Source organism: Rhinolophus ferrumequinum, chromosome 4, assembly GCF_004115265.2.
Source record: "Rhinolophus ferrumequinum isolate MPI-CBG mRhiFer1 chromosome 4, mRhiFer1_v1.p, whole genome shotgun sequence".
NCBI lineage: Eukaryota > Metazoa > Chordata > Mammalia > Chiroptera > Rhinolophidae > Rhinolophus > Rhinolophus ferrumequinum.
Genome location: NC_046287.1, coordinates 76746528 through 76765948, shown reverse-complemented (window position 1 = coordinate 76765948; position 19421 = coordinate 76746528). Strand labels below are relative to the sequence as shown.

The window sequence follows — 19421 nt, the reverse complement described above, 5'->3', positions numbered from 1 at the left end:
TACATATATCTATACCTACTTTTACATAATTAAGCTTGAAAATTAGGCTGTATTTGGGTTTCTGGTAAGTTGGACTTAAAATCAGTACAAATGCATTTTCTTTGATGACTAAAATATTCCAGTTACTTACCAAATTTTCTCTTTCAATCCTTTGTTGTTCCCTCTGTCTGTTGAGAGCACTGTGATATAACTTAGGAGGATGACCAATCGATCTAGGAATCGTACTTTGGCTTCCTGGTTTTTCAGCCTGTCTTGACAGTTCTTTCAAAAGCCTCTGATTTTCCCGATCAATCTGCCTCACTTCCTCTCTTGTAAAAGAGTAGTTTCTCCTAGGTGCCACTGAAGGCTGATCTAAGTGATGTTTCTGCGGTCCCTTTTTATCTAATTCCAGAAAAGCTACAGAAATGAACAAAAAAAGAAAAAAAGGCTAAAGAAAGTAGCACAACATGATGGTACAGGCTTTAATTCTTAAAAATGGAAACTGCAGTAATACATGAAAAAGCATGTATGAAATGATGCTAATGATATCCAGACTACAATTGTGTAGAAAGAAATCCAGAGGCAGCTTAGAGTTCTATGCTCGTTGGGTTCTTTGGGCATAAAAGCTATACACAGAACACAATGAAAATATTTTAATAAGAAATGTACATGGTTCCAAGGCAGGTATAATTTATGGAAAATGCCTTTGTCATGTTCATTTTAAGTTTCCCTAAGGCAGCTTAATAGTTGGGGAGGTTAGAAACCTCTGGTTGAGTGTACCAATACTGAATTTAGACCGTTCTTTTGTTAGTTGAAAGGTACACCTCAAAAAATAAAATGTCCTCTGCAATGACTGATGGAAACAAATGCTAGATAGAAATGGCAAAAACCCAGACTATACTGAAACTTACAACTTAATCTGAAAATACTTTACTACAAAAGATTTATGGTCTTAATATTGGCATTAAAACAAATATTTCTACTGTAAAAGTCAAACATTTTATTCCTGACTAAACATAAGCCAAAATGAATACATTAAATAAAAGGACTTTTTAGTCAAGAAAAATATTTTGTATACTATTATTAAATGAAAATTTTAACAACATGCTTAATTCCTTAATTTCCATATAACAATTTTCAGTAATTCTTAAATTCCCATATTATAACAATTTTCAGTAAGTCACAATTATTACTACACATTTGTTAGAAGTTTCTAAAATATTAAGTTTGCTGAATGTTTTAGCTTAAGTCTGTACTAAAAAAATGAATGTATTATATCAGATGAACATACTGGCACATTTATTTTTTTTAACAGTATTTCTTTTAAAGTAAACATTTTTTGTTTTTATTTGAGTACCTTTATGTTAAGCAAGTAACTTTTACTTGCTTAGCATTTTTTACCGTTAAAAGCACAGTGCTGTAAAGGGAAAAGGTATTTTTAACTCCCATTTAAAAAATGTGACCAGTAAAGAAAGCAAAATATTTGAACAAAGTCACAAAAACCATGAATTTACCTCTCCCTACGTTTAACTGAAGGCAAAGATTACAGACTTAAAAAACTTATTAAGTGGCTTAATAGAAAAACTGAGGAAATTAATGGTTGATAATTTGTTGAAAACCATACCAAGTTAATTATAAAACCTGAATGAGAACACATTTAGAAAGATACAGATGTGCTGTACATAATTATCTTGCTTCCAAGAAATGCCCATTTTATAGAATTTAACAAGGTTCCTAGATTAATTTAACCTTGTATGAAAGCCTTTAAAATGAAACTCTAAAGGGATTTAAAAGTAAGCTATTTTCCTAATGGCATTTAAAAAATAAGTTTTTAAAAGTAAAATAAGGCCAAAAATAAGTAAAATAAAGCAACAATAAATTAAAGAAGTTCAATCTAATTCACTTTTAAACATAACATTCTAACTCTGATGGAAAAGTATATATGGGGTGTTTATATACTGATACCAGATATTACTATTACATTTTTCTAACGTGGCTATATGCTTTAGTATGAGACAACATCAAATATATGATCCATTGTTTTCCAATTAAGATCTAAAATATTTTTTAACTTTCAGGGATATAAACATTTATATATGTGTACATACTTAAAATATTTAAGAGCTATTGCTTTTTCCTAATTTTCAATGAAACAATTTTGTTCAAATTCTTTATAGTGTCTATCATCACTAGAGCTTCTGAGTCATCAAACACCATTTACTATTAGGTTGGTGCAAAAATAATTGTGGTTTAAAATGTTAACTATAATTGCAAAAACCGCAATTACTTTTGCACCAACCTAATAGAAGTATCAGAGCTTTACTTTCTTACCTAAGCTAAGATATAGACAGCATCTTGAAATTTTATGTGTAATGCTACCACTGAAAATTTTATCCCAAGCCATATTAAGACCTTATTCATATATTAGTTCAAAACAAAACAAAAAAATCCATCCTGTAGGCATATTCATGATCCACCCACCCCGCCTCCCCACAAAAAACCAATGATATTTGCTTTTTGAAGTGATTTTTAAAGGTGTTTTTTTTAAAAATCCAACATTTATAAACTGAAAGGTCACAATTCAAGGAATAATTAAATTTACTAAATTGCTTTGTCTTCTTTATGAACAACTTGTCAGATGAGAAATTCTGTGACATTCTTCCAGTTCCCTTCCTTTCAATCTGGGCCGGCTTGTGATTGCAGGGGCCAATATGATATAGCCAAAGTGTGTCTTTCAAGGCTAGGCAAAAAAGGAGATGCAGGCCCCCACCTCCCCACCTTGCTCCCCGGAATACTTGCCCCTTGGGCCCTGAGCCATCCTACTCGTCTGACTGCCTTGAGACTGGCAGGCTCTGAGGACATCAAAGCACAAAGAGGGCCCTGTGCAAGCACTGCGATCCCAGCCTTCAGTTATCCTAGGTTGCTGCTTTACACATCTAAGTTTTGGGATCTGTTATCAGAGCAGCAGTAACTAATACATGGCACTAGCTCTAAGACCAGGTGACAAGTCGAGTTGGAAGGGCCTAGAGGAGATTACTGATGAAAACGATGAAGTGGCAGAATTTTAGGAACACTGTTGGCTGCGGTGACTAGGTGCCTTATTGCCACTGGTGGATTTGGCTAAGCAGATCTCTGAGCAGAAGGTGGAAAATAGCAGTGGTTTATTTTACCCACAATAATAAAGCAGGATAGAGAGATGGACTAAAAAAGGAACTGGTCAGTTTTCAAGCAAAATTTAGAGAGAATATAAAAGAGCCAGGACTTATGGGGTTCAAAAATACATCGATTTCTCCTTCCCAGTCTCTCCCAGCAGATTATCAAAGTACTCAGAGAGCTACATGTAACAGGAACATGTCTGAGAAGCCTCAGCTGCACTTGGACCTGTTTTAGACCTTGGACCTCGAGGTTGGGGAAATCTTTGGAAAGGGGAAATGCATTTTTGCGTTTGGGAAGAATATAATTTACTGTGCAGAGGATGGACTGAAGGCTTTAAAACATGTACATAAATTATCTGACAGTCCTCCAATTAAAAGGGAGGGTCTATGACCCTCCTCTTAAATCTGGGAAGGTTTATAATTGTTTAGAAATGAAACTATGTGACTTGCAAGGCTAGGTCCTAAAAGGCGATGCGGTTTCTACCTTGTTTCCTGCAACACTGAACGTGGAGTCCTAAGACACCGTGTAAGAAGTCCAACTACCTAAGGCTGCCATCTGTGAAGAGGCGAGGCCACATGTGGGCCCTTGCTCAGCAGTCCTGGTTTGCAAGTCATCTCAAACCTGACACCTGACATGTGAGTAAACCAGCTCTGAGACGATTCCAATCCTCTGCCCTTTGAGTCGCCAAATCCTAAGTATCAGGGTAATTTGTTATGTTGGAACAGCAACTGGTATTTCGTCACTTTAAAAAATGCTGTGTGATAGACAAAATATCTGTGGACCAAGTGCAGTCCATAAACAGGCAGTTAATCTTTTTTTGGGGGGAGGGATCTAATTGATCTGTCAGTCTTCCACAGTGATTACAGCTTTGTAAATTTCATTATCTAGTTCTGTTTTACTTTTATCATATATCCCAAATCAATGGCTGTTAAATCTTTTTGGTGTATTTGGTCAGTTTGTTAATATAAAACACTCTTCTTTGTCCCCTTTAGTGCTTTTCACATCTTGAATTCTATTTTGTATACTAATCTAATTAATACTTCTGTTTTCTCCTTGTTAATACCTATCTGACATATTTTTCGAGGCTTCATTTTTATTCTTCCCAGATTATTTTAACAGAATTTTGGCCGAATTTAACATTTGTGCAAATCTTTTAATGCCTGCCTTAATAGAAGACAATTGGATTTTCATATCTGCTTCTGCACTCTGTTATGCTGTCATTGTCACGTAGCCCCTGAAAAACTCCAATATACAGAGGACACAAGAGAGTAAAAAGTAAATCGTGTCTAGTGAAAATCCTTGCAGATCCTCTCTAAAATCATGGAGCTTCACTTTTAACTCTTTTTTCAAGTATTATATTCTTCCTCTATGAATCTAGTGCCTCTAGAGTTTAGCTTTTCTCAAATGTTGGGTAATGCCTGGCAGTGTTTTGAAGCTGAGATTTCCTGTGTACCTCCCTGAATGAATCCTGTTTGCTGAAGCCTCCCAGTAAAGGGATAAAACATGCTGCCAGGGAGGATGTCTAGTAGCTAATCTCAGTAAATAAACGCCTACCCCACCATCCATGGTTTCATTTTCCAGTTTCAGTTACCAGTGGTCAACTGTGGTCGAAAATATTACATGGAAAATTCCAGAAATAAACAATTCATACGTTTTAAGGTGCGTACTATTCTGAGGGGCGTGACATCTCACACTGCCCGACCTGGGTTGTGAATCATCCCTTTGTCCAGCATATCCACGCTGTATGAACTACCCACTTTTTAGTCACTTCGCAGCCATATGGTTATCAGATCAATTGTGACAGTATCATGGTGCTTGAGTTCAAGTAACCCTTATTTTACTTAATAATGGCCCCAAATCCATTTGCATAACTTTTATTACAGTATGTTGTTATAAGTGTTCTATCATTATTTAGTTACTGTTGATCTCTTACAGTGCCTAATGTATAAACTTTATCATAGGTACGTATGCATAGGAAAAGTATAGTATATATGGGGCTCAGTACAATCCGTGCTTTCATGCATCCACTGGGCAAGATTCTGTATAGGCGTCCTCTTGCTTACGGAGAGTCCATCTTCCTTCCCCTTGAATAAGGCACTTCACTTCATTCCCTCCTATGTCTGTGTCAGTTTAGCAGTAAGTTTAATCAGTTTATTTGCTCATCAATGCTTCCTTAATCCCATTTCTTTCTTATATTAGCTTTTTCCCTCAGGACACATCCTCTAATGATATACCTAATTACTTCACACAGAACCCATGCAGTAAAATTTGAAGTGGAGCATCTCTAAACTGTCTCTATTTCGCCCTCCAGGTTCTTCTTAAACTGACCTAATTTTACCTATACGAAGTATGAAACATACCTTCAAATCTAGTCATATCAAGTTTTTCACTGCTCTCCAAATATGAGATTCATGCCATAACCCAATGCCTAAACTTCTTACTCTACTACTCCACTTTTTAATGCTCTGCTTATTTAGCGATTTACAGCTCAGGGTCAAAGAACTAATTATAACCATACCCTTTGAAGACTTACATAGCAAAGGCAGGCTTTTGGTGAGTCTCTCAAATCAGCCACCCAACTGAGCTAAAAGGCTAAATATTCAGAAATTCTAATAAAGTCAGATGTCTAATAATGCTATCGTACACTGATCTTCCCTTCTAATATTTCTCACAGAACCCCAGAACTCTGAATTTGGAATGGGCCTTAGCAACCTGTATCAACACCTCACACTACAAATGAAGAAACTGGGGCACAGAATAGCTACTGCTTGTCTATGGTCATGTAACTAACACCCCAAAAACAAAAATTTTGATTCCACTTGCAGAATTTTCTTTATCTTTCTACGCAAGTAATCAAATTCAACACTGTGTCCTTATTCCAGGGCCTATCACTAGGATATCTGATTTTATATATTTTTTTATGAACCTTTGTTTCATAGGCTTATTATTTCATAGTTCAAATTTACAAATGCATAATGAATTTGTTAAGAAAAGTTATTGAAACTTTAAAGTTATTTTGAAAGTTAAATAACATTAACAGTTAGCTATATAGGCATCCCTCACAATGTGAACCCTTGCCCAATGTTTGCTGTAATGGCTTGCAAAAGGTTTTACTAAATCACTGTCTGAATCAAACAACTCTTTCTTTGTACTTATGCTATTGAAAACATTTAAATTGAGAGGACGTGGAATATGCTGTGTCCTAACTCAGCTGTTCTAATAGGATCACATCTTGTGCTCATATTAAAATGTGTTATGCACTACCACTGCTGTCGTCCTCATATTAAAGCAAAGTTATCTTCCAAGGAAGTGGAAAAGGTTGTGAAGAAATCAGGCGAGACAAAGAGGCCTAGAAAGGCCATATAGTAGTCGCTGAAAGTCATAAAGCGTACTGAGAAATGAGTGCAGGAAAGGCATAGCTATGCACACAACTCCATCTCACCGTGTCTGTGGTTCAGTTATATGCGGGAAAATAAAGAAAACTTACAAAAATACTCTTGGATCTGAAAATCTTCACTGGGTAAACTGAGCAGGAATAATTTTGAAGAACTAAAGAAATATCTTAGGCAACAGGCTGATAGCCACAATTAGTGTTTGAAATAATTACAAAGAATTTTTGGTGGATTGTTATGTTATGGACTCCAATAACAGATACGCATACCAAATGGCAAAAGCCACCTTTGTTCCTGTGCCTTTAAAAGCTCTGAGCACCACTTCCGGTACTAGCAGATCAGAAGTCAGGGCTCCCTACTGTGCAGCAGTATGAATGAAGCTTTCCTTCTACATTGTGGCTCAGTTTCCCTGCTGAAACAGTATTTCACTACTACAATCATATTTGGGGAAACTTTTTTCTTCCCATTTCAAACTTAAAAATATTAATATATAGCCTCTCATATCCAACTAAGTTTCAGAAATGGATTAGATAAGAATAGCGAGGGACACCTGTATTTATTTTCCATGGAATCAAATCATTTTTCAGTGTTTTGGCGCTCAGACTGTGGCCCTTGGATCAGCAGCATTGGCATGACCACTGGGCTGGCTAGAAATGTTGCTCCTTGGGTTCTGCTCTAGATTTACTGAACCAGAATCTATACTTGAGGATCCCCAAGTGACCTGCATGCATATTCAAGTTGAGAAGCTCTGGCCTAGTGGATAAAGTTGGATGCCCAATTCGCATGCATTCCTACTTAAGAGATTCCTAATTTTTTTTTTTTTTTTTAAGACATCTATATCTTTCCCATGAAACCATGTCCTTCAGAGGAAGCTGACCTCCTCTCTTGATTCCCATCCCTAACTCCAGGGTGAGTCTGATTGGCCAGGGATAATCCCATTCCCCTTGCCAATGACTATTTTAGGAAGAGGAGTGTAACCTAACTCTGGGCAATGAGACATACGTGGAAGTGAGCTGAGAGTGCTTCTTTAAAAAGTTTCCACCATTCTAAGGGAGTCAGAGGAAGAGACAGTTTCCCTTTCTCTGGACAGTCATGTCTGGATGCGAATACACAGAATTGCTGCAGATACCTCCTAGCGCCTAACAATGAAGCAAACACCAGGTCTGGCGGAACAGTCAGGGTACCTGGGCCCTTAAGGACATTTTTGAGCCATTGAATCAGTCAACACTCAACTCTTTCTATCTCTGGACTTCCTGTTATGTGAGAAACATTGTTTCATTAAAAATTTCTGTTTCTTGGATCCAAAATCATCCTAATCAATACAAATAGATAATCGTTGACGGCCCTGAACAAAAGGCTCAGGTATCACAGACTATTTTCCATTAGATGGCCTGACAATTCCAAGAGCCAAGTGTTTTCTTCCTAAATAAGCTTTTTATTATCTGTGTCCTTTCATTCTCATCTGGAGAACAGAGTGATGCTTATAATTTATGGAATCAAATAGTACTTATAAAAATAGAAAATGGAAGAGTGGACCCTTAAAATGAAAATTATGATTTAGTCAAGACCATATTTTTAAAAGGAAATAAAACTTTAAATCACATTATACACTGCTATCTTCTATAACACTATTTCTTTTCAATATCCATATTCTTACTTTTTTACCTAATTTCTTAAGAAAATTTTATAAGATACCTTATAATGCCAAATGTTAGGCTGCTACTTTTAAACACATATAAATATTAGTGAGCAGTCTGCATTACCTCATCAGATTTTTATGGATTTTTATGGACTTTTGGATTTTTATGGCTTAATTTTGACCACCTTCCAATTTTTGCATTAAAAATATGGTATTGAAAAACAAGCCTGTCACTTCAAGGGAAACAATTGACAGTATTTGTGGGCAATAATAAAATCTGACATTTTAACAAAAATTGGAATTTTTGGGAAATTTGAGTTTGACAGCTTCCCAAGAGCTTTCTAATCAGATTGGTAGTGATATTAACAACTATGATTTCTGTACAGTGTATTATGCAATATATCCACATCTGTAAGCTCTGTGAACCAGTATTTTCCAAGTAACCCATCCATGTTGCAAAATCATTCAAAATGTTACAAAATCATTCAAAATGTAAGACAGATCAATAAATTTTAATATAATACACTACAAATTAATATTAATTTCAAATTTCACATTGCAACTAACATTTAAAAAAACTAAAACTTGTGGAATATTGCTGTGGTAGCAAAGAATATCTAAAATTAACTGAAAGGGCTATTAAAATACTTCTCTATTTTCCAATCATGTATCTGTGTGAGGCCAGATTTTCTTTATGTACTTCATCCAAAACTATATATCACAATAGTTGATGCAGAAGCTGATATGAAAATCCAATGATCTTCTACTGGCAGGCATTGGCGATTAGCATCAAATTGCTAATTTTTTGGAAATATAGTTATGTTTCATAAAACATGTTACTCATGTTAATACATAATGGGTTTATTACTGTTATTCTTTAATAAATATTTTTTAAATTTCTGATTTAATTTCTAATATGGTAAAAACAGAAATCTAAAAGAGATGAAGATAGATAGATGCAGTTCTCAACTTGAATCATCAACCTGATGAATCATACAAATGACCTTACAGACTGGAAAGTGACCATAAGCATTTTTTTAAAAGTGTAAATTGTTACACTGGATGGCTTGATAAAGAATTTAGTGGGCCGGCCAGGTGGCTCAGGTGGTTGGAGCTCCGTGCTCCTAACTCCGAAGGCTGCCGGTTCGCTCCCGGATGGCTCAGTTGGTTGGAGTGCGTCCTTTCAACCGCAAAGTTGCCGGTTCCACTCCCGCAAGGGATGGTGGGCTGCGCCCCCTGCAACTAGCAACGGCAACGGGACCTGGAGCTGAGCTGCGCCCTCCACAACTAAGACTGAAAGGACAACAACTAGACTTTGCAAAAAGTCCTGGAAATACACACTGTTCCCCAATAAAGTCCTGTTCCCCTTCCCCAATAAAATCTTTAAAAAAAAAAAAAGAATTTAGAGAATTTCCCTACAGACGAATATTAAATATATTAAAGGTTAGACTGCAGGAGGCGGCACAGACTTACTCTATGTATTTCATGGGTAACTGTTACAAAATCAAATTTCAGTGAAACTTGAAATACATTTCCTAGCCATTACAGTTGTACAACAATGGAAACTTCTTCACAGTTTCTTTAGTTGCCAAATATTGTCTATTATGTGCCAAAACTTGCTAGATTTAGGGATTCTAGTAAGGAATAAGATCCTACCCTTATGTTGCTTACACTCCAGTGGGAGAGATAAGCAAACCTACACTAATTCCAGGGTCTAATAAGTAGTCTGATGGAAGGAAATAGACTTGTGACAGAGAGGCAGGAATCGAGGGTGTGAAACTACTACAGATAGAATGTTAAGAAAAAGTCTCTCTGAGGAGGTAATAAGCTGAGACCTGAGAAACAAGAGCAGCCTAGGCAAAGAAAAAGGGCAACAGCAAGTGAAAATACCCCCATATAAGTGCAAAGTGCTCCAAGAACAGTAAGAAGCAGTGCAACTGGAGCAAAGTATAGGAGATTTGAAAAAAGGAGATGTAGGTAGCATCCATATTAAGTAGAGCAATGGTTCTCACCAACCTTAACAGCAGATTAGACCAACCACATCAGAATCCCCTGGCAGGGTCTAGGCATCAGTACTTACGTTTTAATAGTTTGTTTTAATAATTTGTTTTAACAGTTCTCCAGATGACACTAATGCACTGCCTGGGATGAGAACCTCCGCTATCGAGTCTGTTAGGCTATGACATGGAATTTGGATTTTATTTTTAATGTAAGAGTAAGCCCACTGAAGAGTTAAGAAAGAAACTAGTAGGGCTGGTATACTTTTTCAAAGATCACTCTGGTTGTTAGTGGAAGAAGCAGAGGGGCAAGAATAAAAAAATGGCTCAATCCTGAATGTTTTAAGAGACTGAATGAGCATTTACCAGGAAAGATATATTGCGTGGAGGCTTAGCCACTAAGTGGTGATGCCCGATGTGGACAGTCTGATTTTTCTGACACACTGTAGTCAACAGATACAATCAGAGCAAAGGAAAAAGAAAATCTACAACAAAAGAGGGAACATTCACAAGTATAAACTGCTCCAAAATACACTTTATCTGTCTATGAGTTATTTGACTAAGGGATTTATGTATCCTACATTGCCACCATACGCAAATTATAAAGCTAAAGATTTATTCTTTCAACTAACATTTCAAACAAAAACAGAAAATCCTATTTACAAATTAAAAATGTTATCTTCCACTGACCTAAAACCTAACCAGCAAGTCCAGTATTTTTACAGTTTATATTAATGAGTGAAAAGAAAAGTTTTAAACTGCTTTTATTTCACCTGTAACATACTGTTCCTTTCAACCTAAATGTTGAATAACAATAAATTGATACAGAAATGCAGCAATAACGATTTTTCTAGTTCAAAAATATTTATGTTTAAAGCAATTGAAACTTGAACTATGCTATTTCATCAACTAGGTAATTATTTTCAAGTAATGTTCTCTAGACTTTAACTTAAAATCTGAACAGTACCCTATAGTTTACCCTGAGTTCTCCAATTTGCCAATATTCTTGCCACTTTCCCTAGTATGAAGACAACAGATCAGTTAATTTTAATCTCAATGCTGTCACTTTTCTTAAAGAAGAAAGTGAAATATATGTAATGCTAATGTCTCTACCAAACTTGGGATAATCTGGCCCCACTTCTCCCATTTGTTATTCATTTGGTCACTTCCAGGCATTTTGAATATGTATAGCGCTAAAAAATTAGTGTGAAGTAGTTTCTAGTACTAGTTGATTAGCTTTGCAATAATATCAATAATGATATTCCAGATATTTTTTATGGTAAAATGGAATACTGGTAAACTTTATTCCTAATTTATAACATTAATTAGCCCCCAAAATAAAACATTTGTACTAGAAAAATTAATGCAAATTCATAGCATTTAATATTTAAGCTCAATATACTCTTAATATTTAAATTCAATACACAGTTTTTAAAAAAAGAAGAACATTACCTTTCAAAAGATGATTCAGGTCCATTGTGTCATGTACGGCTTTTTGTTTATATCCGTGGTCTAAAGTGGAATCTAATGCTGCAGATTTCGAGGTAATAATGGACCCATGTTTTTCTTTCCCTTTTTTGAACGATTTCAAGCATTTTGAATTATTTCTTAAATCTTCAACATTTCCACACACTTCTTGACTCACGTTTTCTTGCCTTTTAACTTTTACTTTTTGATTGTTTGCTGTGCCCAGTTCAAAAGACTGAACGGGGCTGATGTCTGGAGTTGATAACGGCGTGACATCTGTCACAGTATCTTCAGACTCCTCAGTGTAGCCACCAACTTTTGGTTTAGTACTTGAAGACTGTGTTCCTGCTGATTTTATTCCTGGTTTATATTTCTGTTTTGGTGACAAGTGGGTTACACCAGAGAGATGTTTCTTTAATGATGGAGATGAATCAGATGTACAGGTATCAGACTCGGGATCTGAACAATCTGTACCTGACCTTGAAGATGAGGAGGACAAAGAGGAAGAGGAACTACTCTTGGAATACTTTCTACTTATGCCTTTTTTAAAGTGATTTAACGGTTTAGCTGACTTGGACCTGACATGTTTTTTCCCATCATCGCTGCTTTCCTCTCCATCTGTATAGTAATAATCGTCTTCGCCTTCTTTTACAATTTTGGGAATTGCAGTTGGAATGTTCAAGTGTACTTTATGTCCTGTTGTAGCATCACACATTTTTTTTGATCTTGAAGAAGTGGTCAATGATAAAGAATTTCTGGTTTGTGCACTATCATTTTCTATCGGGTGTTCTTCTGGAGGAATTTTCTCTTTTCTTTCATTTCCTTTCTCAGTAAGAGCATTTTCTTTTCTTTGCATTCCAAATTTCAAGTTTACATTTTCCGTATCTTTGTCTATTCTCTCTTTATGGTCACCATGTTGCTCGTCAAAAACTGAGTTACTTTCACTTTTCTTTGCTTCTTCAAAGTCACTGTCAAAGAAAGAATGGTCCACTTCACCTTCTGATATATCTCCAAACCGATCCATGATGGCAAAAATATATCTGAAAAGGAGGAAAGTATAACCATCAGACTAAAAAGTAATTTCTAAATATTTTTATTTTTACGTAGTAATTCATAATTTTACTAAACCAAGAAGTTTGGTTAACATGTAAAACGAAACATGACCCCCCCAAAACCACCAAAAAACAATAACCCAGCAAAGTGACAGGAGCAATATCAAGTACCAATAATTTGAAAAATAGGTCTAATAGTTCAGTTCACAAGAAAATAATAGATCATCAAGGCAAGCATATCACAAACCCTAAGGAAAATCTGCCTTCTATAAATTATGTACAGTTAGAGTTTAGAATAAGAAAGGATGGCGTTAAAACCTCTTACGATCAGCTAAGCCAGCCCAAACACATTATTTTAGTGGAAGTAGTTCAATGAAGGTTGACAAACTTCCCTATTCCAGTACTTGTCTTTGCCTTATTCTGCCCCTTCACTGCAGTTACTAAAGGCAGAAAGGAGATGGCACCTATTACAAATAAAAGCTGCCTCGATCCCTTCTTAAAGAGGAACAAAAACTTTAAAGCACATACATAGGCTGCACAGGTAGCTCGAAGTCAAACTTCTGAATATTTAATCACAAACTGTGACGTACCACATATGGAAGATGACAAAGGAAGAGTGTATACGTATGTCTTATTGTATGAAAGAGAATCTGGTATAAGAGATATTTCACAGTAAACTGTCTAAAATGGAAAAATGAAAGCTTATTATTTAGATGCATGGAGTTAAATACTAGAAGAAATGGATAAAAATATTCAAAGTAGTTGCCTCTAGCATGGTACAGAGACCTTAAATTACTAGTTGACTTGTAATTTATATATATATATATATATATATAAAAATTAAAATTGATTTAAAAGTATTTTAATACTTTATACAGTTGGAATTAAATTGGAAACATTATAAAGTCAAGGCCTTTAAAAAATATTTTTCTTTCTCTCTTATTGGTCTTAGTAGTAGTGCCACAATTTCTATTACTAATAATGTTGAATTCAGAGTTTAACCTCTAATACTATTATAAATAAATGAATGAATAAATAAATAAAATCAGGAACTTGGAAGGCAGCTGATTCCATTTCTGGAGGCAAAAGACAAACAAACAACAAAATCCCAAAACACCCACAAAAACAAACAAAAAGCCCCAAGAAGGGCCTGGAGTATCTTATTGCTTCCAGAAAGCACAATATTAAAATATGCCTGGGGTAGTAGTAATAAAACAAAGAATCCAGTTCAAAGGAGCTTGAACTGTTCAAGCTGGACAATTTAACACTGAAGAACAAAAAACACAAAATATACATAAAAATTAAAAATTCTTTGGAAAATCATGAATTCATAATGATATTCAAAAAGGGCAAATAGTGAGTTATGTTAAAGTAAATGAATATATAAATTTCCATAATAACACATAGCTAACAATCCAATTATGTGCTCACTATATTCATAATATGATTAATTCCATTATATTCAATCAAGCAATCCAGATTATGTAATCTGCATTCTAAATCAACCATGATAATCTGTAGCCTTTAATTAAGTGACCCTGCAATTTATAAAAGTACAGACATGATTTTAAACTCAACCAAACTTATACTATTAATACTAATACAGTAAGTTAATAGGTTAAAGTATATGTGGTAATACATTTTATCATCATTGGATAATTTGTCTACCTTTAAGTTTTTTAAAAATTTAAGAGATTCTGATGTATTAAACTTCAAAAATTTTAACTGTTTGTAATCCACTTTTAAATGCTTAAGGGAATCAGATTAAATCATTAAGTTTACACTAATTAGGTTTATAAACAACATCTAAGTGCTTGGGATGTCCTTCATTAGGTCTGTAAGTGTGCCTTGTCAGGTGTTAGAGGTATTTAAGAAAATCAAATATACTAAAATTATAATTGTGCTGTTATGCCAGTTTGCAAATGGTGTACAACATTCAGGGAAATTTAAACTAAGTGAAAATTAAAGTACAATTGAATTTTAAAATTCTAACACATTACTGGATGTAAACTGAAATAAGATGTGTTAGGCAAATCTTAAAGATTTCAGAAAAATTAGGCTATAAAACTTATACCTAATAAATATTAAAATACAAGAAATATTATTTCCTCTAAAAGATTAATACCCTAAATCAGAGATTCCCACCGAGCCCCTTCTTGGGTTTGATTAATTTGCTAGAACAGTTCACAGAACTCAAGAACAGCCTAGATTTCTTACAAAGGATATTGAGGGATACCAATCAATAGCCAGATGAAGAGATACATAGGGCGAGGTTCCGAATAAAGGAGCTTCTCTCCTCGTGGTGCTTGGGGTTGGCACAGTGGCACTTGGAAGCTCTGCAAAAAGGAACGTCCTCCAGGGTCTTTATGGAGGCTTCATTACATAGTTATGATTGACTAAGTCACTGGCCATTGGAAATTCAATCTCCAGCTCCTTTTCCTTCCCAGAGGTGGGGGGGAACTGAAAGTTCCAAACCTCTAACTGGTTGGTTCTCCTGGCAATCAGCCCTCATCTTTGGGTGGGGTCCAAAAGTCACCTCATTAACATAACAAAAACACCAGCATCACTCTCAGTACTTAGGAAATGCCAGGGGTTGGGGAGATGTTAGCCAGGAAATGTGGATGAGGACCAAATATCTTATAAATCACAATATCACGCAGCCCCACTCATAGGTTTAAATATTGTCTCTGACAGCTTTCTCACCACAACTGTAGAGTTGAGTAGTTGTGACAGAGACCTTATGGCCCACAGAACCTAAAATATTTACCAAATGACCCTTTACTGAAGAAATTTATGAACCTCTGATTTAGGTGATATATCAGCATCAAAAACTCAGTATACAAAATTGTTATCGACACTGAAATAGAAATTCAATTTATACATTTAAACAAAAACTAGGGAGGGAGAAAGGCAAAAATTAAGAGTTAACTGTTGGAAGAAAAACCCACAATCCCACTGCATTTTTAATATTTCCATTACTGTTATCATAATAATGTCCATGCAATAAACTAAGCAAATAAGTGATGACTGGGGGTCTGCATAGTGAAAAAGAATGAACAGAAGTCAGACACACCCAGGCTTAAACTTGGTTCTGCCAATTCCTGGCTGTGTGTTCCTAGGTACCTGCACAAGGATGTTCATCACAGCACTGTTTGTAACAGCAATGAGTTAGAAAAAAACCCAATGTCTTGTAAGTGGAAGATGGATAAGCGAAATGTTGTATATGATATACTATGTGCTAGTCAAAAAAGATGAGCTAATATCTATAAAAACAATGTTTACTAAAAGAGAATTAAATGAATACAATTATGAAAAAACTTAAAACACACACAAACATATAAATAAAGTTATAGAGCACGGAATGGAAGGGCATACGTTAAACATCTAAGAGTATATGAGCCCATGAAAGGAGAGGAGGAATGAGGGTGGGAAAGAGGGATAAGGGGGACAAATTCAGAACCTGGGCAGAGGCCTGTGATCATGTGTCATCACAAACTTATCAATTCAATTCTGCCGTCCTGAATTCACAAAGCAAACAATAAATCAGAACAGCCACTGACTAATGGTGGATACCTCTTATAAATATTGTCATTACACTCCCCCAAAAGCTACCTTTTTTTGAGTCAGATAATTCACCCTTTGATCCAAAACGTCAAGAGCTGGAATAAAAAGAGTTGTGGTTATTGTTTTTCCCTTTCTCACCTTCGAAATTAAAAAAAAAAAAAAAAATTGTAAGTTTGTTCAATTTTTTAAAGCAAATGGTTTCATAGCACAGCCCAGAGCTTCCTGAATGAAGCATTTAGTTCTGGGTGCCACGGTGAAGAGTCTAGAATGAAAATCCTGATTAAGGATTTACAGAACGGACTGGACTCATCCCTAGTAAAAGTAATGACTAAGAAGATGGTGTATTCAGATACTTGCAGGACTGTGACATGAAAAAGATTTTAGAGCTGTTATTTGTAATTTCAGAGGCAGAATGTGCATCAACAGAAGGAGTGGATAAAAAAGCTGTTCTGAGTTTAACATTAGAACTTTGAAAAAAATGGAATGGGCAACTTTCTAAGATGAGGAGCCATGAGTCGTCAGATAATGTTAAGGAAAGACTGAATGTTCACTTGCTAGGCTGCTGCAGAGAGAATTCATGCCTTAGGACGATATGCTCTTTCCCAACCCTAACATTTTATGACCTAAGGTCTAAATCACAAAATCTATCCAGAAGCCAAATGATTACCGATATTTCTTCGAAATCCTCGTTTTTCATAGCTAACAGTTTTCTGACTTGCTGTCTCCTTACCAACCCGGGGAACTCCTGACACCTTGTTCATTTTTACATATCCAGCGTCTAAAATAGGACCCAACAAGTATTAGACATTCAAAGAATGTTTATGCGAAGGAGTTTGGAGTTACGCGACTTAAGATTGAGCCCCGGTTCTGCTCTTTGCTAGCTATGTGAGCAGAAAAATCACCTTTTCCCTAAGCTCCTTGCCTTGATAGTTTCCCACAATCGTCCTTCATCGTTTCCCCCACCCCCGCCAAACTATCCCCTTATTTGCATTTCTGTGGTTCATGTAGTCCCCAACAGTTAGTTGTAAGCATCTGCCTCCCTAAGTGGTCAGTTCATGATAGGTGGTACGTAGTAGTACAGTGCCGAGGAAACTTTACAGGTTAAATTTAGGTTCATAGTATCCAACAGATACAGTTATTTTAAAGATTTAAACGCTTAGTTTATTTACAGAAAAATTATCTAACGATCCCATCCATTAAGCAATCCTTCTGATAACATTTACTTCAAAGTTAGTGAGATTCAATTTACATTAGAGAATAATAAAAATATGGATTTAAGATCGTAAAGATTCTCTTTACAACATATTGGGAAAGGGTAAAAATTAAATAATTCATCAGACCTTAATAACCTTTGTGGTGCTCAATGAAGACAGGTACTAATATTTGCCAAAGCTGCCTGGGAGTCACCTGGACACTCACTATTAGTATAGCTTCAGCAGAGCTAACAATAGAAATATTAATGCTTCCACAATACATCAAGAAAACACACAAATAAAAATCTAAACTTCTGAAACTATCATTTTGTTACTGGGACATTACGTTTCTGCAGTTATATATATAAGATGGCCCAAAGAAGGTAACAGATTGGGTACACGAAAATCTAGGCACAAAGTAAACATCTATTTGTAACTCGAGGCTCGGTTCACCACCCGCTCCCGACCCCGCGAGGTAGAAGATAACTGACAGCTCCTCACGCCTCGGGGATTCAGGTTCAAGTCCACGAAGGTGAGCGGCTGTGACCCGAGCCCGGCTCCGGGTTGCCGCCACTTCTTCACTGAGGGCCGACCCGAGCCCCCCGCTCCCCTGCCCACCGCCACCACGAACGCGTCCAGAGGACAGGCCGGGCCTTCCCACCAACACCGGCTTGTGGATGCGGGCGGCCCCAGGGACCCGCCGGTTGGGACCACTCAGTAGCGGTTACATCCGCCGCCCGAGGGGCTGGACAGGCCGGAGAGGTGGCGAAGCAAAGGGCCGGGAATCCCGGCCGGCCCACCTCCTACTTTCCCGCGCGGGCTTCCTTATACCGACCCGGCGAGTTCGCCGCCGCCCCGGCTCCGGAGTGGGGAAACCGCTCACCTACCTGGGCGCTGTGGGCGCTACGGCCGCCACGCGCGCGACCGGCGGCGTTTGGGGCTCGCGCGCACGCGCCAGTGTACTCCCGCAGCCCCACCCCTGGGCTCCCAGCAGCGCCGCTCGGCTTCCGGAGGCGGAGAGAGCGGAAGGAGAAAGGAAGTGGCAGGAGCGGAGCGGCGAGCGTCGCGGTAACTGGGCGGAGGCCCAGTGCCCTCGCTGTGCGGCTCCCGGTGGCGGGCGTCACAGAGGTCCGGACGGCCTAGAAAGACTTGACCGGGTCCGCCCACTCCGGAGCGGCTGGGAGAGCAGGAGGCTAGGCCGGCCACTCTCCAGTGGGAGGGAACACGTGCAGAAAGTAATAGTCCTCCACGGAGTAATCGTCCAGGCCCTCAGTTGCCCAGTGCCGCCTCGAGATCTTACTGCTACTGCCCCCACTATGAGCGGCAATGCTGGTGAGCCTTGTTACTGCGGCTGTTTAATAGGGAAAGCTGCTTTCATTTTCTTGTGAATCCTTACCAGAACAATAACAGTAATAATAAAAATGGGGGCGGCTGTGTACTGATGATTGTTTATGGCTGCAAATTGCCGTTCACACAACTAATGATGTGGTCGAGGGGCTAATAACACGTTAGACATTCCAACGAGGTAGGTGGTGGTGCAAACAATCTAAGAGAAAAATGTCTGCAGAATATATTGGATGCCCTAATTTTCCGTTTTTGAATTCACAGGCACATAGTAGGTGTGATAGAAAAATGGTGCCTCAAAGATGTCCACCTCCTAGGCACCGTCAGACCACAGCTTCATTAGTGACCCCAGGCAAGAACAGAAGAACCGTTTTAACTGCCACAGTCCAGATTGCTGATACACAAAATCAGAAGCAAACATGGTTGTTATTTCGTAGTAGTTTATTATGAAACAGTAGATAATTGACATACCACATTTCCCTAAATCTCGGGTCAAAACTTAGATAACTTGAAGTTGCTCTATTTTTGTGATCTATCCTTGTTAAAACTCTTTATCTTCATACCAGCTACTTTAATTTACAAGACTTTCCTACGTAATTGTCTTTCTCTTTGAAGACTAATACAAAGACATTTCTGCC

At 37.2% G+C, this 19421-nt stretch overlaps 1 protein-coding gene across 1 annotated transcript in view; it reads right to left on the bottom strand.

The window, feature by feature from the left end:
• CFAP97 (cilia and flagella associated protein 97) overlaps positions 1-18457 on the bottom strand; it is a 34440-nt gene extending 15983 nt beyond the window's left edge. Inside the window, exons 1-3 of the mRNA XM_033104283.1 lie at positions 18327-18457; positions 11616-12670; positions 131-396 (exon numbers count right to left, since the gene is read on the bottom strand). Coding sequence (XP_032960174.1) covers positions 131-396; positions 11616-12654 — 1305 coding nt within the window. The 5' untranslated portion in view covers positions 12655-12670; positions 18327-18457. The remainder of the gene's footprint in view (positions 1-130; positions 397-11615; positions 12671-18326) is intronic.
• Positions 18458-19421: the final 964 nt, after the last annotated feature.